The sequence below is a fragment of the Leptodactylus fuscus genome, chromosome 8, assembly GCF_031893055.1.
Source record: "Leptodactylus fuscus isolate aLepFus1 chromosome 8, aLepFus1.hap2, whole genome shotgun sequence".
Classification (NCBI taxonomy): Eukaryota; Metazoa; Chordata; class Amphibia; order Anura; family Leptodactylidae; genus Leptodactylus; species Leptodactylus fuscus.
Genome location: NC_134272.1, coordinates 23,862,251 through 23,886,364, shown reverse-complemented (window position 1 = coordinate 23,886,364; position 24,114 = coordinate 23,862,251). Strand labels below are relative to the sequence as shown.

At 42.2% G+C, this 24,114-nt stretch overlaps 1 protein-coding gene across 1 annotated transcript in view; it reads right to left on the bottom strand.

The window, feature by feature from the left end:
* Window positions 1-4,299: 4,299 nt before the first annotated feature.
* The window catches only part of BARD1 (BRCA1 associated RING domain 1), a 45,006-nt gene continuing 25,191 nt past the window's right edge, over window positions 4,300-24,114 (bottom strand). Inside the window, exons 7-11 of the mRNA XM_075284944.1 lie at window positions 14,265-14,370; window positions 11,823-11,955; window positions 9,733-9,825; window positions 5,769-5,866; window positions 4,300-4,649 (exon numbers count right to left, since the gene is read on the bottom strand). Coding sequence (XP_075141045.1) covers window positions 4,314-4,649; window positions 5,769-5,866; window positions 9,733-9,825; window positions 11,823-11,955; window positions 14,265-14,370 — 766 coding nt within the window. The 3' untranslated portion in view covers window positions 4,300-4,313. The remainder of the gene's footprint in view (window positions 4,650-5,768; window positions 5,867-9,732; window positions 9,826-11,822; window positions 11,956-14,264; window positions 14,371-24,114) is intronic.

Here is a 24,114-nt window from a genome sequence, read left to right as displayed (position 1 = left end):
ATCCTCCGAACAGACTACCGAACACATTGGCAAGCGGTGTGCAGTGAAAGCACATGGACCCCATAGACTATAATGGGGTTCGTGTGCTTTTCGCACGGTCTCTGCACAGAACATGCGGACAGAAAAGTAGTTCACAATCTGATTTACTGTCCGCATGACTCGTGTGCAGACCGTGCGGAACCCACACGGACACCATTATAGTCTATGGGCTCTGTTTGCTTTCACTGCACACCGCTTGTCATTGCGTTCGGTAATCAGATTCATTTTCAAAAGGCAAGCAGCCAGGTATAAAAATACCCAAAAACTAAGTTTAGACATACAATTTCAGAAGCTGCCTGAAGTAGTTGCGATTATTTTTTGTAAAGACGTACACTATTATACCATAACATAAACAGTCCCTTTTTCCGAGGAAACAAAGGGACAGACACCTTGGCGGTAACCAATGAACCATAATGGGCTCCATTGTGTGACGGATCTGAAACAGCGTTGCGGCTGCTGTACTAAACACAAACCACAATGCAGATGTGAAGAAGAAAGTCGAAGGAAGATCCAATATCAACAGCAGCCTTTCGGTATAAGTGCAGCATTATATTGTCGGCAGCCATGTCTCACTTCTACTTAATTGGCGCAACCTCTCGGAAAACGAAACGTTGGTTTCGGATGTTGCTAATGTTCAGTTACCAAGGTTTTTGTGCGAGTTGGTATTGCAGATTTTTTTTTTGCTTCTGGTAAAAGCAGTCGGCTTCTTTTCATTATCTGAGCCGTGTCTATTCATTGTAAGATATAAAACTTAGAAGAGGGAAGCGCAATATAAATCTCACATCAGCCAAGTGTTTACCTGGGTTTTAAGGAATATTCACACATGGTACATTTATTACAGGCAATTTGGCAGCTGTCTCAATGAGATAAATGGTGCTTGCAGAAGCCAAAACAGAAACAGAGGCCTCACATTGTGGAAACGCAGGTTCTTTTTGTTGCAGATTTTGCTGTGGTTTTTCGAGCCAAAGCCAGGAGTGGACTGAGCAGAAGAAATATATAAGAAAATATATGGCAAGTATATAGGAAGCTCTTACACTTTTACCTTCTGCTCAATCCACTCCTGGCTTTGTCTCAAAAAACTGCAGCAAAATCTGCATAAAAAAAAAGCTGCATTTCTGCAACGTGGGCCTCAGCCTTAGGGTCCATTCACACGGAGTAAACACACGCTCATTTTGGCAAAATACACGTGTAAAATGTCATTGAAGTCAATGGGAGTCTTATTTTTACACATGTACTCTTTACACGTGTATTTTTCCAAAATGAGCGCGTTTACTCCGTGTGAATGGACCCTAAGGGCCCCACAGGATATCCCGCAGCAAAAACAGCACTGCGGGAAAAACCACAGCGACAATGCATCGCGATGCTTCCCACAGCGCTTTCGACAAAGTTTATGAAGTGTTCCTCTGCAGAATTTCTGTTAGGGTGCATTCACATGGAGGAAAATGGCGTGGAGTTTAGCGAATCCGCACAGAATTGGTGCAAAATCTGCGTTAGATTCCGCGCAGAAAAAAAAAGCCTCCCCATAGAGTTCTATGGGGAGGCGTTTTTTTCCAGCACGGAATCTAATGCAGTTTACGTGCAGATTGTGCCAAAATCCACGCCACTTTCCTCCGTGTGAATGCTCCCTATGGCAAAACCACCGGCATTTCTGTAGGTGTAATTGATATGCTGCGATTTTCATTCCTGTCCGCACCATAGTTTTTTCTGCAAAGGGGGCATGGGATTCACTAGAATCCCATCCACTATGTCCTGACTGTAAAACGCCGCAATTTTTTCAGCAGCGTTTCTGGGGCATTTACGTCCCTTGGGGTACCAACCTTGAAAACACTTCTGACACTGGGTCAAAAAAACGCAGCAAAATCTGCAACAAAAAATGCTGCATTTCCACAATGTGAGATCTTGGCGGGGGCAACACGGTGGCTCAGTGGTTAGCACTGCAGCCTTGCAGCGCTGGAGTCCTGGGTTCGAATCTTACCAGGAAAAACATCTGCAAGGAGTTTGTATGTTCCCCCTGTGTTTGCGTGGATTTCCTCCCATTCTACAAAGACATACTGATGGGAAAAAAAATGTACATTGTGATCCCTATATGGGGCTCACAATCTACATATAAAGACAAACAAAAAAAAAAAAAGATCTTGGCTTTGAGCCCATGTCTGTTTTTTTTTTTTTGTTTGTTTTTTTCCAGATTTTGCTGTGGTTTTTTTTAGCCAAATTCATGAGTAGATTGCACAGAAGGTAGAAGTATAAGAACTTCCTATAAGTTTCCCCATTTCTTTTGTAACCATTCTTGGCTTTGGCTCACACACACAAAAAAAAAAAAATCACAGCAAAATCTGCCAGCTTTTTTTTGCAGGTTTTGCTGAAGTTTTTTTTTAAGCAAAACCCAATAGTGGCTACAAAAGGGAATAGGAAATATAACGTAAGCTCTCTCAGGTCTCTCTTCTACTCATTTCTCTTCTGCAGTGCACCGAGATCCAGTCGCAGCATTCCACTCCAGATTAGGCCCAAATGAATGGGCCTAGTTGGAAGGGAGTCTCGTGCCGTGGCAGATTCAGCCGTGAAATCCGCGGCAAGATAAGGAAGCTCGCTTCTTTTTTCTGCGAGTGGCAAAAAGTAGTGAACAGCTCCCATTGAAGTCAATGGGAGGTGTTTTTGGAGCTGGATTCTGAGGCGGATTCCACATCAAAATCCAGTCCAAAACACTCTGTGTGAACACAGCTTAACATCACCATGGATGAGATTTAAACAAAGCTGATCTACCTGCTGTGACTACAACCTGCAGCACAAAGGATGTAAAGCAACCACATGTCAATTATTTTTAGATTTTTACCAATGGATTTTAACTTTTGCAATACATAGGTTGAAAGCCTCAGGGCCCCCCTGGAAACCTGAAGGTGTGAGCTGCAGCAACAAACCAACCGGTTCCTTATGTTTTCTTCCCTGGCAGCCTGCAGTAGAACAGACTGAAGAGATATCCTGTACAAACTCTGCAGCATATTCACACTGGGTGGCTGCATCCATTCACTTGTTGACAAAGTGTGCAATAGACGTGAAACACAACCTCCACTTTCTATGGTGCCATAATACAGCACCTATAGATGTCTATACCACCATATTAGACTTCCATTTCTCTTAAATTTCAAACTGGAGTTTTATATGTACATGAAAAGTTATTGGACCCTTATGGCATATCCTAGTGACACCCCATCAAATCGATGAAGCCAAACAACCCATACTGTTCACATGACTGTAAAATAACAGATCGGGATCACAAATCAACTTACTTTATTTGTATGTTAAGAGATAGTGACAATAGATAGACACAGAATGGTAGAGATTTACAGAGACAAAAAAGTAAAAAAAAAAAACACAAGAAAAAAAACAAACATGTACAATGGTAAAAGGCATTGCATCTGTGCGTTAGCACTTTCCTGGGATGAATAGCATATATAAAGTGTATGGATAAATCCTTAGTACAATGTTAGCACATACAAGGCTTGAAGAAACGCTAACTTGACCCTTGTTCACATCTGTGTTGGTATTCTATAGGAGGAGTCCGCATGGGGACGCCCTCGAACGGAATACCAAACACATTTGCAAATGGTGTGCAGTGAAAGCACACAGACCCCATAGACTATAATGGAGTCCATGTACTTGCAGCGAGATCTCCCAGGGAACATGTGGACAGGAAAATACTTCACAATCTACTTTCCTCTCCGCATGAATCATGAATCTCACGGCAAGCACATGGACCCTATTATAGTCTATGGGGTCCGTGTGCTTTCACTGCACTCCGCTTGCAAATGCGTTCAGTAGTCCGTTCAGGGGGTCCCCATGCGGACATACCGAACGGATTACCAAACGCAGATGTGAACAAGGGGTCAGTTCGAAACAGTCGTTACCTGGCCTACATCGTGCAGTCACTCTCTCCCTTGTTTTTACCATAATATGGAATAAAGGACTGGTTTTATGATAAGACACCTGGGTGACTGCCCCCCGTTCATCTCTTGCTATTGCTGTATTACATGCATCTTTTGGGGTGTAGACCACCACTATAATGACATTTTTTGGTAAATGCCATGCTCCTGTTTTCCTGCTCTGTCTTTTTTACAGCAGTTTCATTGAATAGGTCTTAGTAGTGCCACCTTTTCTTTTTTAATATATTGTAATCTAAAGTTTTTTACATTTTCTTTTAATATCAATTCATACAAACAGCAACCGATCTTAAATGTACTTTCTGAATCTTCTAGACACCTTGACCACCTCAGGAGATGCTACGTTGGCGGCACTGGCAGTAGATAAAAGCTGGTGATACATTCTATCAACCAACTTGAGGGGGCAAACCAAACCTTACCTTGGCGCACCCTCCCTGGAATGAATTTGGAAGATTTATCATAGATGATGTATTGTGTACAGAACCTCTGGTCAGATTCTGCGTCTGCATGGTAAGCTACGGTGTTAATAGTTTGTGTTACATCACTATCTGGTTTTGGTTGACGAATTAGGATTTGGCCACCGGCAGCTTTAACCAGTTCAACCAGGTCTTCTTTTCTGTGTTCTTTGAAACACCCAAAGAAGTAAAAATGGCATCCATCCAGCAGGCTCGGCAACTATGGAATACAAACCAAACCAAAGGGTTAATGAAAAGCCATGAATAACATTGTGTTCAACCACATATATATAGATTTATTTTTGTGTTAAAGTAACTAAAAACTAGTAAAATAGGTGATAAATTTGCCCTCGCTGTTTGCTAAGCCTGCACCTTGTACAAATCCTGCAAAGCACAAAGTGCTGAAGTATCACATAGCGAAAACGCAGTTTTTTTGCTGCTGTGTTTTACATTATCTGCAAAGTGGATGAGGCTTCTGGGTAATCCTATCCCTACATTACAGAAAAAAAATCCTTACACAGCAAGCGGCCATTTTCTTGTGGCCGCTGACACAGTAAGCTGGTGTAGGTGGCCATTTTCTTGTGGCTGTAGAGCATGCGCAGTCAGCTCTGCCTGAGGCCCGATGGCAGAGCCGACTGCGCATGCCTAGAAGATTGTAAACCAGGATGGAGGAAGACACAGGAAAAGGCCATTCCAGAAGAAGAGGGAGGCGGCGCTGGAGAGTTCACTCGCAGCATTCGAGACACCCCCAGTACTGTTTGAGCGCTGCGGACCGCCCCCAGTGCTGTGAGAGAACTCATTTGCATACCGAAGAAAATCCTGATTTCTACTGAACGGTGGCGCGGAGAAGACATCTAAAGGTAGGAGAAGAATGGTCTTTCTTAAGGCTATTCCTATGTGTTAGGAAAAAAGGGTATGCAATGATAGGATCCCTTTAAAGTCTATATACATGCTACAGCACAGTTGGAAGGAACAACTGACTGGCTTATGTATAAGGGTGCATATATTGATCCTAAATTTCAAGAACTGCTCCTTTTGACGTGCCTGGCATTGTCTCTCTCACCTCTCCTTATTTAGAACACCATTGCTAAGTGTATGGGGGAAGGAAATGGAGGGAAGATCGTGAGGTTTTGGCGATAGATATTCGCTCATCAGCTATTAAAAGATATATGGGCATATTATTCTGCAGCTGTGTCCATCAGATCTCAGTAAGGCTCTGCAAAGTGAGAACTTGCCCTACTTACTATGACGCAGGAGGTAAATAAGCAGTAAAGACAAAATTTTCCTTCTCATGTAAGCATTGGCCGTTATAGAAATGTGAATAATACTAAAAACTTACCAGCTGTTCTCTATTGAGCCGAGCTCTGTGAGGTCCACCGTCCACTTCATACAGCTCTTCTGGCTCCTGTCTTCGTGTCTGAAGGCAAGCCTTTACCCCTGAAAGCATCAAAAGAGCCACTGTACATGAAACGGAGGTAATAGCGAGTTACTGAAAAGCGCTACAAGGATGAATTGTAAAGGGAAAGTACAGAACATGGTGAACCTGATGGCCATTATGTCTTCCTTTCTGTGTATATATATATATATATATATATATATATATATATATATACAGTCCTATGAAAAAGTTTGGGCACCCCTATTAATCTTAATCATTTTTAGTTCTAAATATTTTGGTGTTTGCAACAGCCATTTCAGTTTGATATATCTAATAACTGATGGACACAGTAATATTTCAGGATTGAAATGAGGTTTATTGTACTAACAGAAAATGTGCAATATGCATTAAACCAAAATTTGACCGGTGCAAAAGTATGGGCACCTCAACAGAAAAGTGACATTAATATTTAGTAGATCCTCCTTTTGCAAAGATAACAGCCTCTAGTCGCTTCCTGTAGCTTTTAATCAGTTCCTGGATCCTGGATAAAGGTATTTTGGACAAACAATTCAAGTTCAGTTAAGTTAGATGGTCGCCGAGCATGGACAGCCCGCTTCAAATCATCCCACAGATGTTCAATGATATTCAGGTCTGGGGACTGGGATGGCCATTCCAGAACATTGTAATTGTTCCTCTGCATGAATCCCTGAGGATTTGGAGCGGTGTTTTGGATCATTGTCTTGCTGAAATATCCATCCCCGGCGTAACTTCAACTTCGTCACTGATTCTTGAACATTATTCTCAAGAATCTGCTGATACTGAGTGGAATCCATGCGACCCTCAACTTTAACAAGATTCCCGATGCCGGCATTGGCCACACAGCCCCAAAGCATGATGGAACCTCCACCAAATTTTACAGTGGGTAGCAAGTGTTTTTCTTGGAATGCTGTTTCTTTTTGGACGCCATGCATAACGCCTTTTTTTTTTATAACCAAACAACTCAATTTTTGTTTCCAAAATGAAGCTGCCTTGTCCAAATGTGCTTTTTCATACCTCAGGCAACTCTATTTGTGGCGTACGTGCAGAAACGGCTTCTTTCTCATAACTCTCCCATACAGCTTCTATTTGTGCAAAGTGCGCTGTATAGTTGACCGATGCACAGTGACACCATCTGCAGCAAGATGATGCTGCAGCTCTTTGGAGGTGGTCTGTGGATTGTCCTTGACTGTTCTCACCATTCTTCTCTGCCTTTCTGATATTTTTCTTGGCCTGCCACTTCTGGGCTTAACAAGAACTGTCCCTGTGGTCTTCCATTTCCTTACTATGTTCCTCACAGTGGAAACTGACAGGTTAAATCTCTGAGACAACGTTTTGTATCCTTCCCCTGAACAACTATGTTGAACAATCTTTGTTTTCAGATCATTTGAGAGCGGGCTGTCCATGTTCGGCGACCATCAAACTTAACTGAACTTGAATTGTTTTGTAGAAAGAAATGGTCCAAAATACCTTCATCCAGGATCCAGGAACTGATTAAAAGCTACAGGAAGCGACTAGAGGCTGTTATCTTTGCAAAAGGAGGATCTACTAAATATTAATGTCACTTTTCTGTTGAGGTGCCCATATTTTTGCACCGGTCAAATTTTGGTTTAATGCATATTGCGCATTTTCTGTTAGTACAATAAACCTCATTTCAATCCTGAAATATTACTGTGTCCATCAGTTATTAGATATATCAAACTGAAATGGCTGTTGCAAACACCAAAATATTTAGAACTAAAAATGATTAAGATTAATAGGGGGGCACAAACTTTTTCATAGGACTGTATATATAATTTTACCCTACAACACAAACACTCTGTTTTGTACACCAATGCAGAGAAACCCTATACGCACCAATACTTGATATAACGGAATATAGGCTTTGTACATGAACGGAGATATTATGCGCTGAAAACCCACAAGTGATTAAAACACAGCATTGTGCCCGGCTAATTTGCCGGAGTTAAGAAGGCTTTAAACATTTTGCATAAATATACGGGTAGTTAATGGATCTCTATTGGGCTCCATTTAGGAGGTACGGAGTCTCCTAAGTCATTAAAACTTAGCAGTATATCCTGAAATAATTGAGATCCCCACAGTCGGAGCGCTCATTTGAGAGGCTGACTGCACTGTGAACATCCAGCTACTTGTTATTGGATAGACAAGTATTAGCCTGTTTTAGTGCTAGTACTATCTCCGGTGGCAGGAATCTATAGCCCTCCCTAATACACAAATGGGGAACATATTGACGGACAGAGACCAGCAAGATACCTGTATTAGACATTCCTGTACACAGTGAAAAGTGATCAGCGGGACCTTGAGAATGGTTGAGGCAGGGCATGACATGCGGACTGCTTATTTACTTACCTTATTGTAGGTTATAGGGGGTACAGATCAAAATATGAAACGGATTTTAACAGTATGTTGCATAGTATGAAAACCACATTTTGATACCTTAGGTCAGAAGGGTTACTAAGTCTCCTTAGGGCTCGTTCAGACGGGGCAAGAGGGCGCGGATTTTGACGCGGAATCTGCCCCCTCACAATAGAGGTCTATGTAGACCGCTAGCAAAAAAAAAAAAAGAAGCGACATGACCTTTCTTCAGGCGGATTCCGCCTTAGGAAATCAATACAAGTCAATGCGAGGCGGAAAAACCCATAGCGTTTTTTGGCAAAAAAACGCCAGGTGTTTTTTTTCAAGGTCCATTCACTGTGCTGGAGGAAAAAACCTGAAACAAAAAACACCTCCAAAAACCGCTTCATGTCAAAAAACGCTCCACAAAAAGCTTCCTAATTCCTGAAGCGGATTTTTTCCTGACCAAATTCCTCAACCACCCTAACATGTGTGAACTAGCCCTAAGGGCTAGTTCACACGGGGCACAGGACCGCGTATTTTGGTCTTGATTTTGATGAGGGAAGCAGTGTCAGAATAGGACCAGAATGCGCCCGCCGCGGCTTCCGACAGTCGCTACTTCCCACTCCGGAGTAGGCCCAAATGAATAGGCCTAGTCCGGAGGGTGCTGTTGCGAAGCGGACACCGGGACTGAATCAGCTGCGGAATTCGCCTGAAGAAAGGACAGCTCGCTTCTTTTTTCCGTGAGCCGAAACATACCACTCATGGAAAAAAAGAAGCTAGCGGTCTACATAGACCTCCATTGTGAGGGGGCGGATTCTGAGGTGGATTCGGCGTCAAAATCCGCCCCCTCTTGCCCCGTGTGAATGAGCCCTTAGGGAGATCTTACGGTGTGCAAAGTCAGACCGTGCATTCTCTACTGGATATTCGTGGAAAAGTGATATGGAAAAAGGAAACTCACTCTAGCGCCACCTTATGGAAGGTAGCTCCTTATAAAGCAATGCCAGTTTTCTGGCATAGAGGGAAGATATTGAGGTGCACAGACCTTCCTATTGCCAAACGTGTCCCACAAGCCTCCAAACGCGTCTCGCCCACCACATTATACAAATGGGGTCACAGCGGGGGGCCCTCAGACAGGCAGATTTATTATTATAGCTCGCATCAATTTTCATGGAGTTAGAATATCTTATATAGATAATAAATTGACTATAGAAATAAGTTTATCATGGCAGTTGTCATGATGACTGTTTGATGCAAGCGGAAAGATTCACAAAATCAGTGATAGGAACGCTGCAGGTAAGAAGAGGTAAGGCAATGCTTAAAAATTGTTTACATAAGTGCCAAACAACCCCCCCTCCTCCATGCCATCTGCCGAGAGCGTCTACGAGGCTAAGAAATACACATGGAATAGACATCCTGCTGGATCACAGTGTGCGGCTGCATACCTAGGAATACTCCGGATGACAAACTCTCCGCCTCATGCCACACAATACAGAACACGTTTTCTTATTGCGGTATTAGATTTCACACTTACATGCAGAGCGGAGGATCCAGGCACCGGACAAGATTCCCATCATGCATTTCATGGTACGTAGTGTAGGTTCATCTTCAACTATGACGTGAGTAACTAAGATCAAGAAGACAAGCAATATCTGGTAAGTAAATTTGGCTTGACGAGTGTCAATGTGAACTAGCATCAGGGTTTCTTTTCATCTTCTGTCAGGTTTTCTCACAAAGAAGTGAATGCAAATGGAGAGCCGAAAGAGGGGGCTCAGTCTGCATGTGTCATGTAATGTCCTGTAACTGATAAGAGCAACGGACAGTAAAGAATGATGAACCTAGCCCTACTGTCACTTTAATTTTTTTTAATTTTTTTGGGTAAATGAATACCGGTAGTTCAGGTGAATATGAGAGACTGAAACTTATGTCATTAGAAGAAAATAGTGTTGCACAGTGTATCCCGTGGAGGAACAGGGGAGGTGAGGAAACCTAAAAAACACTTACTTCTGCGCGACTCCCTGCTGTCTTCGGCACTACTGGCTGAGGTTAGAGGCTACTTGTTGGGCCTCAAGATGCCTCGTGACGTTGAGTCCCAGTCAGCAGTCCCTAACGTGAACAAGAAGCGCCGAAGACTGCAGGGAGTTGCGCAGGAGAGGTGAGTAACACTGTGTTTTAGGTTTCCTCACCTCTCCTGGCACTTCACTTATTATACTCTGGGGTCGGAAGATCCCACTCACAAATCATCCAGCTTTTGTTCATGCCATCTGAAATAACTTGCCTGACAAAAGAACACTAAAAAGATAGCCGAAAACACTATAGTGGCTATTCAGTGCTCTATAGTGGCTATCTGATAGCCATGCATCAGTCCCTCCACCTCCTATCAGGCAGGGCTGGAATTGGTAGTACAAGCCAGAAATTACAGTAGTTAGCGAACATTACATGTATTAAAATCTATCTCCAATCCCACCTGAGCAGCCTAATCTAGGTATATAGCCTTAGTTTGGCCTAGAGCCATTTTTTAATGATATGAAAATAAAACAATTTTTTAGCGCTTTTTAGTGGTTTGCAAAAGTATTCACGCCCCATGAACTTTTTCACACTTTGTCACCTTACAAACGCAAACTTAGATGCATTTTATTGAGACTTTAAGTGATAACCAACACAAAGTAGCGTGAAGTAGAATGAAAATGATAAATGGTTTTCAAAAGTTTTAATCAAATTAAAATCTGAAAAAAGTGTGATGTACAAAAGTATTCAGCCCCCCTGTACTCTGTTACCCCTAAATAAAATCCAATGCAAACTATTATTTTTAGAAGTCACTTAATGAGTTAATAGAGTCCGGCTGTGTGTAATGTGGTCTCAGTATAAATACTCCTGTTCTGTGAAGGCCTCAATGGTTTCTTTGAGAACACTAGTGAACAAACAGCATCATGTAGACCGAGGAACTCACCAGGCAGCTCAGAGATAAAGTTGTGGAGAAGTTTAACGAGGGTTAGGTTATAAAACCATATCCCAAGCTTTGAGCATCCCAATGAACACTGTTCAATCCATCATCCAAAAATGGAAAAAGTATTCTACAACTGCAAACTGACAGACTGAGCAAGGAGAGTGCTGGTCAAAGAAACACCCAAGAGGCCCATGGTCTCAGTCTGTAGATGTGCAAAGCTGGTAGAGACAGACCTCAAAAGACTTGCAGCTGTAATCGCAGTATTGATATAGGGAGGCTGAAGACTTTTGCACATCAACCTTTTCAGATTTTTATTTGATTCCAATTTTGAAAACCACGTATCATTTCCCTTCCACAATTTTGTGCTGCTTTGCGTTTGTTATCACTTAAAATCTCAATAAAATACATTTAAGTGTGTGGTTGTAAGGTGACAAAATGTGAAAAAGTTTAAAAGGAGTATGAAAACTTTTGCAAGCCACTGTAAGACCCAATGTTGCGCACAAACTGGAACAATTTTTGTTTTTTTTTAAGATATCAGCGCTGGCCTTGTGTTACATATTCTCTAATATCACACGAACTATTCAGTACGAAAAGTGACAGGTACTCCAAATGTAACTGATGACTGATCTTAGTCAGCAGAATACGTGCAGGGTCTCAGACCTTGTGTAGATACCTACCTGAGCTGCTGAAGTTGGAAGACATTTCTGCTTTCAATAAGGACACAAGCTTGTTGAGATCACTTCTCTGAGACGTAGACAAGCCACTTGCTATGATGACAAGAGACCCATCTCTGTGCTTGACTTGGTTTTGCTGAAAAGAAAAGAACATGAAAATCCATATTGATAAATTAGTTTTTTGGTACGATATCTATATATCCAAAATAACAGATAAGCATGGATGTTCTCATACTGAATTACTAAGTCTTATCACAATGTTAGGCCGGTTGCAGACGACTGTGCTGCAACCGGCCCGTCCTTGAATTAAAAGCGCTGGTGGGACATGGGGATGTCACCCGAGTGCTGCCCGTGCTTCTTTGATGAAATGAATAGGAGCCACAGAAGCACAGGCCACAACATAAGACAGGAATCCTATCAGATGCGGCCAGGACTGTCACCCCGCAAACAGGACCGTGAAAATCACGGTCGTGTGTACGGGCCCATAGAAATGAATGGGTCAGTGTGCTATTCGTCTGCAAGGGGCCTTAGACTGTGCCCTATGTAACCGACAGGGCTGTGAAGTCGAAGTCAGCGTGGGACTAGTTTTGGTTGGAATTGAAAAAATAAATAAATTACCAGCTGCAAAATAAAATGATTAATTATTTAGAAAAATATTATACACTGGATGATATTGCATAGTTAATTAGATGCGCAGTTTGTTACATAGTTACTTTATCAGTTTTCTTACCGAAATAGTGAAGCTATAATGCTGCTGTCTGACAATGGCTGTCACTTATGAAGGAGTCGGAGAAGGAGGTGTCAGAGATGGTTATCTGACTATTACCAATTACCAGTACTTTTGTTTTGGCCATTTTAGGTATATAAAAGACCGTCCATAAAAATATTTTCTATCTATCTATCTACAGTATCTATCTATGTAATAAAATATAATATAATAAATAATAATATAATAAAAAATAATCAAAATACAATAATAAAATATGTACTTGAGTAACAAGAACTCTGGAGGAACCTTTGACTTTAAAGGGGCTCTATCAGCAAAATTATACTGTATAAGCCCCACATATGCCTGAATAGCCTTTAAAAAGGCTATTCAGCCACCACTAATCTTATTTTAAACCCTGCTTCCGTTTTAAAATAAAACTATAAAAACATATATGTAAATCATACCTTTGCATGCACAGGGGGCGGTCGTGCACGATCTGACGTCATCTTCAGTCCCGCCTTCCTCTTCTTTCAGCAACGTCCTCCTGTCCTGGCTCTTCTCCGCCTTCATCTTCTTTTCTTCCAGAGTGAAGAATTTCACGAGCGTTCTGTGCATGCTCACGTAGTTCTAAGGGATACTTAGAACTACAACAAAAATGTCGTCGGCGCGTGCGCAGTAGCGCTCCGGAGGGAGCACTACTGCGCACGCACGGGATTTGAACACAACCCGCCGGAAGAAAAGATGATGAAGGCGGAGAAGAGCCAGGACAGGAGGACGTTGCTGGAAGAAGAAAGAAGAGGAAGGCGGGACTGAAGATGACATCGGATTGTGCACGACCGCCCCCTGTGCATGCAAAGGTATGATTTACATATATGTTTTTATAGTTTTATTTGAAAACGGGATGGGGGTTTAAAATAAGATTAGCGGTGACTCAATAGTCTTTTTAAAGGCTATTCACACATATGTAGGGCTCATACAGCAAAATTTTGCTGATAGAGCCCCTTTAAGGCCATGTTCACATAAGAATTTTGTATTTACAGCACTTGCAAATTCTACACTTAAAATAGAGAGACTCGGCTGACATTCCACCAGATAAGACTGTATGTAATACCCATTAATATGCTCAGGAAGATAACTGTGGGGAATAATGAAGGCATTGCAGATTTTATAATCCAAATCATATTCATAATTGTCATAAATTTCAAGCTAAAAGTAGTATATTAGCTCAGCTGAATTACAATAGGGTTTTCTCCACAGGCAGGCCAATCCAGAAATCGGAGCGGCATATTACCTGCTGCAGATGACCTCAAAAATCCACGGTTTGTCTGTGGCAAATCTTTTTAGATTGTGAGCCCCATATAGGGATCGCAAAGTCCATTTATTTCCTATCAGTATGTCTTTTTTTGTAGAATGGGAGGAAATCCACGCAAACACGGGGAGAACATACAAACTCCTTACAGATGTCTCTGGCGGGGTTCGGACCCAGGACTCTAGCGCTGCAAGGCTGCAGTGCTAACCACTGAGCCACCGTGTGACTTTTATCCGAAAAAATAGATGGTGAATATATAAGTCCTGAGAACCCCTTTAAGTGAAGGCATATTTTTAGTTAAGCAGAAACCTTGCAAGGATTTTCCATTAAAATATATTGTAACTGTGTAAAGACTTGCAATGCATTAGTAACCTCATGTAACCTGCAGTCTATGGTAATAGCGTTGTAGGATGAGACGGCCACTTACTGTAGGTCCCGGACTGTGCAGCTCCCTTTTTGTCTGGGTTTGCAGCAAAGCCGACTTCATCTCCTGCGTTTCTGCATAGTCTACAGGCCGCAGACCGAATATATTACTGGTAAAACAAGCACAGATGGGTTTTAAGTAAATACAATATGTGACTGGATTCTTAACTAGGTACATTAGCGAGAATCAAGTTTTATTTCCCGTATCTTGTTTCTCTGTAGATTGGACTCTCAACACATACACAAAAACATAAGCCTTGGAATTGCAGGCAAGACAGATGGACCGCGGGCGGACAAGCTGCTGAATCAAACAAGGCGAAGAAAACACAGAAGCCGACGTCTCTCTCCTCTCACACCGGCGTCTCGGGTTTGCTGGTGATACAGTACGAACCATCGGCCATAGAGGGCCTCCTCTACACCACCCACAAGTCCGAAGCTTCACGGCACAAAACCCCCAAAATAAATTCTCAATGTTCTCCCAAAAGTCTCCATCACAATCCAGTCCTACATCCAGACACCCTCATATTCATAGGGGATATTTGAAAGAGTTCCCTGAATCCATATCCAATATCAGATCAATGGCCATCAGCTTTTTCTTATTTTTTCCTTCATACATAGACTTAAAGGGAACCTATCATTAAAATGCAATTTTTTTTCTAACACGTAGGAATAGCCTTAAGAAAGGCTATTCTTCTCCTACCTTTAGATGTCTTCTCCGCGCCACCATTCGGTAGAAATCTGGGTTTTCTTCGGTATGCAGCACTGGGGCGTCCCCAATACTGTGAAAAAACTCTCCAGAGACACGTCTACTCCACTGAACTACAGGAGCGTGCAAAAAAATGGCTGCCCATATGTGCAGTTGGCTCTGCCCGAGGCCCGACGGCACAGCCAGCTTGCACATGCATAGAAGTTTGACCCCAGTCCGTGTAGAGGCCGTTCCAGAAGAAGACGGGGGCATCGCTGGAGATTTCTCTTGGAGCATTGGGGACACCTCCAGTTGTGTTTGAGCGCTGAGGACCGCCCCCAGTGCTGCGAGAGAACTCATTTGCATACCAAAGAAAATTTGGATTTCTACTAAACGGCGGCACGGAGAAGACATCTAAAGGTAAGAGAAGAATGGCCTTTCTTAAGGCTACTCCTACGTGTTAGTCAGAAAAAAATTGCATTTTAACGATAGGATCCCTTTAATGTCTATTCTATAACATAAGGTGCACCTTCACCAAGTATACATAAACCAGCAGCAAAGAAAGGGTTATAGCCGGCCTTGGTGGAGCAGAACTTTGGGATCAGCTCTTTTCTGGGAAGCCCTGAGTAATTTTGCACTAATAGAAGTCCCCGGTTCTCTTGCATTAATAATGCGCTGGTAGCTGGCACATTACAAATGCTCCAGATTAACGGATAATTGGTTCAGCCTCAGCACGGCATCCTGGGAGTTCCAGCCCATTAAATACTGTCACGCCGCTCTGTTCTGGCATGCATCAAAGGGGCAGGTATTTGGCCCTTTATAAAGCCGGCTACTTTCTCAGGTACAATCTAGCCGCAATGGCAAATGTCTCTCAACCTAATGACATATTCTATAGAAATACATTTTTGGTGCAAGTTTGTTGGACTATAGGCTAGGTGTATATACTGTATACTATATAAAAATGGATCCGCCACAACATTACATCCAACTGCCTAATATTGTGTAGATCTCCTTCATCAAGGCTGGGTTCACTCACCACTCACACTTCTGTTGTTAATGTACGTTGCTGTCTTGTGTCATAGGACGACAGCAACGGACATTAAATTGTCGCAGAGAACGGAGACAGACTGATTCTGTGTCCATTCGCATTGACACGAATATAAACAACATGGCTGATGATTTGCTTTTGTAATGGAAGATAATTAGTAGATGGATTAGTGGATTTTCATAATATTTCACGTGCATAGGGGCTTCTAATGTCAGGAGGCTGCCGGAACAGCTGGGTGTCGCAAACCCACCTATCTTTTGGATAGGACATCAGTATGAATTTGCATTTAGGGCCAGAAAACCCCTTGATCTATTCCATCCTGGGAACATTCCCACAAGTCCTACCACTTTGGAGATGCTCTCACCCAGTCATCTTGCCATTACAATTTGGTCTTTATCAAAATTGCTCAAATCCTTACATCCAGGGGGCAACACAGTGGCTCAGTGGTTAGCAGTGCCGCCTTGCAGCGCTGGAGTCCTGGGTTCAAGTCCCGCAAGGAACAACATCTGCAAGGAGTTTGAATGTTCTCCCTGTGTTTTTGTGGATTTCCTCCCATTCTACAACGTCAAACTGATAGGAAAGAATGTACATCGTGATCCCTATATGGGGCTCACAATCTACATATAAAGAAAAAAAAAATCCTTACGTCTGAATATTAGTTTTAAGCAGTGACTGGTGACTTTTTGCCTAATATAATCGAAACCCCTTGACATGGGCCAGTGTCGTAAGAATTCCGGTTATTGACATTTTTATATTATGGATAATTGATGTATACTCATACACATACATACATGACTCTGGAAAGTATAGAGCGTTTTATACGTCAAAGAGCGAAGCTTCCATTACTGATCGCTGATCTGACCTAAAATAACCTGTAATATTATCAATGACTTACACCGCACCATGTACAGTACAGTCGCATTGATCTGAATGGAACGTACATTGTCAGAAGCTGGTGAGGCCCGGTTCACATCTGCGTTCGGCAAATCCATTTGAAATCAGTATTTGAAATCTTAGTCCGGATTAAAACCCATTGATTTCAAGGAGTTGTAAAAGTAATCCACATGTATCAGTTTGTGGCGTTTCCGTCTGGTTTCCACTTTTTTGTGCGGAGAGAAAAGTAGAACTTGCAGGACTTTGTACTAAACATAAGGATTCCAGATACACAGCAAGCAATCCGTTTTTATCACTGAGGTCTATGGAAAATGGATTACAAAAGGATAGAAATCAGCTTGTATCTGTTTTGCAATCCATTTTTCTCTCTGCACATGCTCAGAATGTTGAAGGGGGAAGAAAAAAAAACGGTCAGAAATGGACACAAACTGTCAGCTTTTTTTTTAACTGAACCCCATTCAGGGCTCGTTCACATCTGCGCCCGGGTCTCCGTTATGCAGGTTTCCATTTCCTGCACGAAACTGGACAGGAGACGGAAACCTGCAGGCATGTTTCAAAACCATTCACTTGGATGGGTTTAAAAAGTGTCCGGCCGTGAGTGCCGGTGAGTGTTTTATGCTCTCAGCGGCGAAACCGTTTTTTTTTTTTTTAACCGGACAGAGTCAGACACGTAGGACTTTGTGTCCGGTTTTTAAAAAAAACTGTTTCGCCGCGGAGAGCATAAAACGCTCACTGGCACTCACAGCCGGACTTGGTCTGACAGGTTTACCTGATACGGAGACCCGAACGCTGGTGTGAACCCAGCGTGACTAGTCCGTCTAAAAAAAAAAATGGATTCGGGTATCCACATTGTAACGGTTTGGAATACTTTCTGTATCAAACTGTTTTCGTCTTAAAGCGGTTTGCAAGCGGGCGGATACCAGACGCAGTTGTGAACCCAGACTAAGACATAGAAATTTCCAAACTAGGCTAACGCATTGTAAAACATTGCAGACTGTGCAGTCCCGGCCTACATCTCCTTATATACAGCTGCATTTACATGGGAGGATCTATCTATCTACAGTATCTATCTATCTCCTATCTATCTACAGTATCTATCTCCTATCTACAGTATCTATCTATCTATCTATCTATCTATCTATCTACAGTATCTATCTACAGTATCTATCTACCGTATCTATCTATCTATCTATCTATCTATCTATCTATCTATCGTATCTATCTACAGTATCTATCTATCTATCTATCTATCTATCTATCTACAGTATCTATCTATCTATCTATCTATCTATCTATCTATCTATCTATCTATCGTATCTTTCTACAGTATCTATCTATCTATCTATCGTATCTATCTATCTATAGTATCTATCTATCTATCTATAGTATCTTTCTATAGTATCTTTCTACAGTATCTATCTATCTATCTATCTATCTATCTATCTATCTATCTATCTATCTATCTATCTATCTATCGTATCTTTCTACAGTATCTATCTATCTATCTATCTAGGCCCTCATTTCAGCTCCCATTGTCTCTACCTTCCAGTCTTGCAAATTCCTAATGTTCGTCACCAAATAATCCTTTACCTGTGTGTGATAACTCCACCAGACCACTTGTCAGCCATGTCGACTAGACAGCAGCATGCCAAGCCTTGGTAAATTATACTGTACGCGCAGAACACTGTAGTAGACCTCCCTCTGCCCGTTTAACTCCGTCATAAATGATATAGACATAAAACAAACCTTTCTTCTCCATTTCAGAGAAAATGTGACGGATAAAGAACTGAATCACAGACCCTTAAACAAGAAGTACTTAATGCAAAGCTCCAATTTGTCTGGAATCAGTAAATCCGGGCGCACACCCACCAGAAGTGGAGAATGGAAAGAGCTTTCGCTAATACTGGTCCTGCTGTGCATGAAAAGCAGGCAGGACAGTCCATTTCAGCTCAAGTGTTTATGAACAACTGTGAAATTGCAAAATGTGCAGATCTAATTTGTCAATGACTTGGCTGGCTGTGCCCAGGCCAGGGGGAGGCGCAGGGATTGGAGACTGTACATGAAGAAAAGCTGCTATAAAAATATAAATTAGTTCTGTGCAGAAGATTAACTTAAGGGAAAAAATTAACTAGACCAGCGGGGCAATTAATAGGTCCAATGGTCCAGATCACATTTTCCATTTGCAGTTTGCTATCTTGCCTACACAGGGGGAATGCTTTGAATGGAGGGGAAAGCAGCGGAACTGTGGAATCTTAGAGATGTCGGCCTCGGCTCCTGAGGAGGACACCTCCTTGTCTCTTAGGTGAAGATCTACACACAAACGTATCTACACATACCTTTCCATTAGGAAGCCAAGCAATTTCAGGACACTAATATTACAGAATCCTATTACGCGCTTAATTGAAAGCTGCTGCAGAACAGATTTGATGCCGTCAGATTTACGGAAAGAGGAGCCTTTCTGATGCAGAATTGTAAGCCCTTCATACTTTAGGCTTCTGAGGGGTTTGATCTAGATGGAAACATTGTGCTTTCTATGCATTTGTTTGTGTCACAGCTAATATTATTAACTATGCTAACCCATATATTAGGTAACAGCTCCTGGATTACTAGGTTACCCTCAGATTAGATAACAGCTCCTGGATTACTAGGTTACCCTCAGATTAGATAACAGCTCCTGGATTACTAGGTTACCCTCATCTCCTGGATTACTAGGTTAGCCTCAGATTAGGTAACAGCTCCTGGATTACTAGGTTACCCTCAGATTAGATAACAGCTCCTGGATTACTAGGTTACGCTCAGATTAGATAACAGTTCCTGGATGACTAGGTTACCCTCATCTCCTGGATTACTAGGTTAGCCTCAGATTAGGTAACAGCTCCTGGATTACTAGGTTACGCTCAGATTAGATAACAGTTCCTGGATGACTAGGTTACCCTCATCTCCTGGATTACTAGGTTAGCCTCAGATTAGATAACAGCTCCTGGATTACTAGGTTAGCCTCAGATTAGGTAACAGCTCCTGGATTACCCTCAGATTAGATAATAGCTCCTGGGTTACTAGGTTACGCTCAGATTAGATAACAGCTCCTGGATGACTAGGTTACCCTCATCTCCTGGATTACTAGGTTACCCTCCGATTAGATAACAGCTCCTGGATGACTATATTAACCCTCAGATTAGGTAACAGCTCCTGGATTACTAGGTTACCCTCAGATTAGATAACAGCTCCAGGATTACTATATTAACCCTCAGATTAGATCAGTGATGGCGAATGTTTTAGAGACCGAGTGCCCAAACTGCAACCCAAATCCCACTAAATTATCACAAAGTGCCAACGCGGCAATTTAAACTTAATACGGTGCGGATCCACAATTGTGGACAGTTCCGGACTCCCCAATTACAGTCATGTGAATGGGGCTTTACAGAGCTTTCAATAATACAAACAACATTGTACTGACATGTAAAGGTCTCGGCGTTTGGTACTTTGAACAATTAATGTTCACTATTTACATCGCACAGGATCTGTTCTATAGTGACCGTGCAATGTTATTACAGCCTGTACTAATATCATGTCTGCTATAAAACAGATATTGTGTGATATAAATAGTGAGGGGACCCCAGACAGTATTATATGCTCCACAGTAGGCCCCCACACAGTATTATATGCTCCTCAGTACCCCCCCGACACACATACAGTATTATATACCCCTCAGTACCCCTCCACACACACATACAGTATTATATGCTCCTCAGTACACATCTCCCTAGTATTGTATACTCTTCAGTATGACTGACACACACTCTTATACTTACCCATGAAGAGCTGCCGGCGTCCACCTCCTTTTGACTGTGGGTGCTGATGACTTACGTCATGGCGCATGCGTCAGAGCAGAGGTGAATCTCTGCAGTCAGTGTAGGGCACGATCACGCGATTTGCGGCCTACACTGACTGCTTTGATCTGTACGTGCATTTGCACAAACAACTGAAGGCAGTGATCGCTCATCAATGGGGATCAATCTTGTACCGGATTCCCCGTTAGTGAGCGATCCGAGCGACCGCACGTGTGCCAGCATAGAGGGCTCTGCGTGCTCTCTTTGGTACATGTGCCATAGGTTCGCCATCACTGGATTAGATTGACAGCTCCTGGTTTACTATATTAACCATCAGATTAGATTGACAGCTTCTGGATTACTACATTAACCATCAGATTAGACTCACAGCTCCTGGATTACAAATGAAACCTTAGATTAGATTGACAGCTCCTGGATTACTATACTACTCACAGATAGATAACAGCTCCTGGATTACTATGTTACCCTCAGATTAGATAACAGCTCCTGGATTACTACACTAACCATCAGATTAGATTGACAGCTCCTAAATTACTACAGATTAGATAACAGCTCCTGGATTACTACATTAACCCTTAGATTAGACTGACAGCTCCTGGATTACTATGTTACCCTCAGATTAGACTGACAGCTGCTGGATCACCACCGGCTTGTTTGGCTGTTTCAGTGCAAAATCTCATCAGTCTCACACCCAAAGGTCCAAAATCTAGGTTAACCCAATGTACCATTGCAGCTTTGCCAATCCTACGATTTCAGGTGTTTGGCCACAGGCAACAACAACCTTCTTTTTATCCTGACCTTGCTGTCCTACTGAGTGGAAATCTTTTTTTATTGGATAAGTAGTGAAAATCGAGTCTTTCCGCATAGCATTGTATTTACGGCAGGGTTTTATAGAAAGGCGCGATGGAGAAATTTAAAGGCCACCTCTACTTAAAGATTCTGTCATGTCGTTCATATACCTCGTTGGCTTTAAGAGTGTGAACAGCTAAAAAAAAAAAAATTGCATTACAGGTTTTTTTCAGGAATTTAATAATATTGACCAATCTTCAGGATGGCTCAACCATATTGGACTGGTGGAAATCCAGATCTGTGAAATGACCTGCTCTAGAACAATCCAATATGGACTGCCAGGTTTAAGCTCCTATTGAACTTGTTGGTCTGAATTTTAGTGAACATCTCCATTTGGTTTTACAAGCGGGGGGTCCACCTAATTTATGGATGAGTTGACTTTATTTGTGACGGCACCCGGGAAAAAGCCAGTTAAATGGTCTTGGGGCTGTATTACCCCAAGAAGGAATGTTAGGTATATGAGGAGAAAAAGGGTGAACCTGGACTCGAAATCACCGGAAAAAGAGGGTGGACCATCATCTAGTGCACCCCATACCCACACTCCACACCTACACATATCCATAGTAAGAAGAGGCAGGTGATACATGTATTTAAACCATTGGCGCTCCTTCCATGTATGATTATATATCTAGATCTATCTATCTAGCATCTAAAATATAGAACGTACCAGTAAGAAGGTGGGTGCCAAGCCTCAGGGTAAAGGCATAGTCCAAAAACCAGGCAGCACTCCAAAAGGTCAGGTGAAAAGGTGAGGTTAGCTTATAGCCTCATACCGCAACGTTTCAGCTGATAAGTCACAAGACATGACATATTTAAAGGGGCTCTATCATTGGGAAAAGTCATTTTTAGCTGAGCACATCCTTGCATAGGCTTTAGAAAGGCTATTCCACACCTACCTTTTGTATGTAAATTGCCTCAGTAGTTTTTGAATGAGCCTTTTTTTTTTCTTTTTTTTTGGGGAGGGGGGGTGTCTATGACCAACCACATTAGTAATGTATAGAATCTCCCAAAAAATTGTGAAAAACAAACACATTAGGTATCCCTGTGTCTGACAGTGCCCGGTCTACTGAATATAGGGGATCTGCAGTGCTACTGTTCCGTCAGGAAGGGGTTAATAGGAGCTCTGCAGATCCCCTATATTCAGCCAGACTGAATTCCAAGAGGGGGAAGAAAAAACAGTTCTCAAGCTCAGGGAAGGGGCAGACAGACAACCAAAACACCCCCTCCCTTTCCCCAGCAACTACTGCACCCAAAAACTCCGCCCATTTTCATTTTTGAAATTTTCCAGTAGCTGCTGCATTCCCCCCCTCCCCCCCGGCTTATACTCAAATCAATAAGGTTTCCCAGGTTTTTGTGGTAAAATTAGGGGCCTCGGCTTATATTCGAGTCGGCTTATACTCGAGTATATACGGTAATTAGCATATGAAGAAAAACGATCTTATTCAAAAACTACTGAGGCAATTTACATACAAAAGGTATGTATGGGATAGCCTTTCTAAAGCCTATGCAAGGCTGTGCTTAGCTAAAAATGACTTTTCCCAATGATGGAGCCCCTTTAACAACAGCTAGAAAAAAAAAAAGCATTGGTCATCATAGGGTTTTTTCAGGAATGTAATACTATTGCCCTATCCTTAGGGTGGCTCAACAATAGCAAGATGGTGGAAATCTGGATCTGTAGAATCACCTGCTCTATACACACATTTTTTCCTCTACATATAGCCCTGCCATGATAAGCCGCAGTATCGCCCAGTACCTGAGTAACGTACAGCACTGTGCCTGCCATGGGGCGGCCATAGAGCTCGATAACAAACTGCAGATCCCTCCGACACATAAACAACAGGGGTCCCCCGAGTCAGAGCCACATTAACCTGATATTGATGGTATATCCTAATGTTGGGCCATCAATATTACAGTCCCATTAAACCCCTTTAATTATGTTCTGTGACAATTTATCCAAATACAGTTAAAGGTCAGGACAGCGGCAGAGATCGGATAACTCTTCAGCTTCTCCCCATTATGAAAATGATTGATAATGGAGACAACACAAGGCTCTCTTTGCATCACATCATCGACTTATAAGATTTTTGCCAAAGCTTATATTGTTTTGTAGGAAAAAAAACAGCCTGGAGTGTTTCGCTATTTATTTTTTCCACCAAATGTGATGGAATCTGCAACAGAAGCTCCAGATGGAGCCTTCAATGCAGATGTGAACACGGGCTAAACAGTAGCACGACTGATCCTATGAATGTGTTATATCTCGAGTGCACAGTTAAAGCGACTATAGCGACGTATTTTCTGTAGTGTTACTGATAGAAGTGAAATCCTCACTGAATTTCCTGATAACGGAGCAGGACTGAATGATGTGTATTATGTGACAAGTAGGTGCTTGTAGTTACAAGCGAATCCTTAAAAATCATCGGTGTTTTGCAGGATTTACTCTGCTTTTTGCACTTTGTTCAGTCCTCGCTTTGTCTCGGATGCCTCACTTTATGGCTCTACAAGTGAATGCTCAGACAGAATGAAAAGA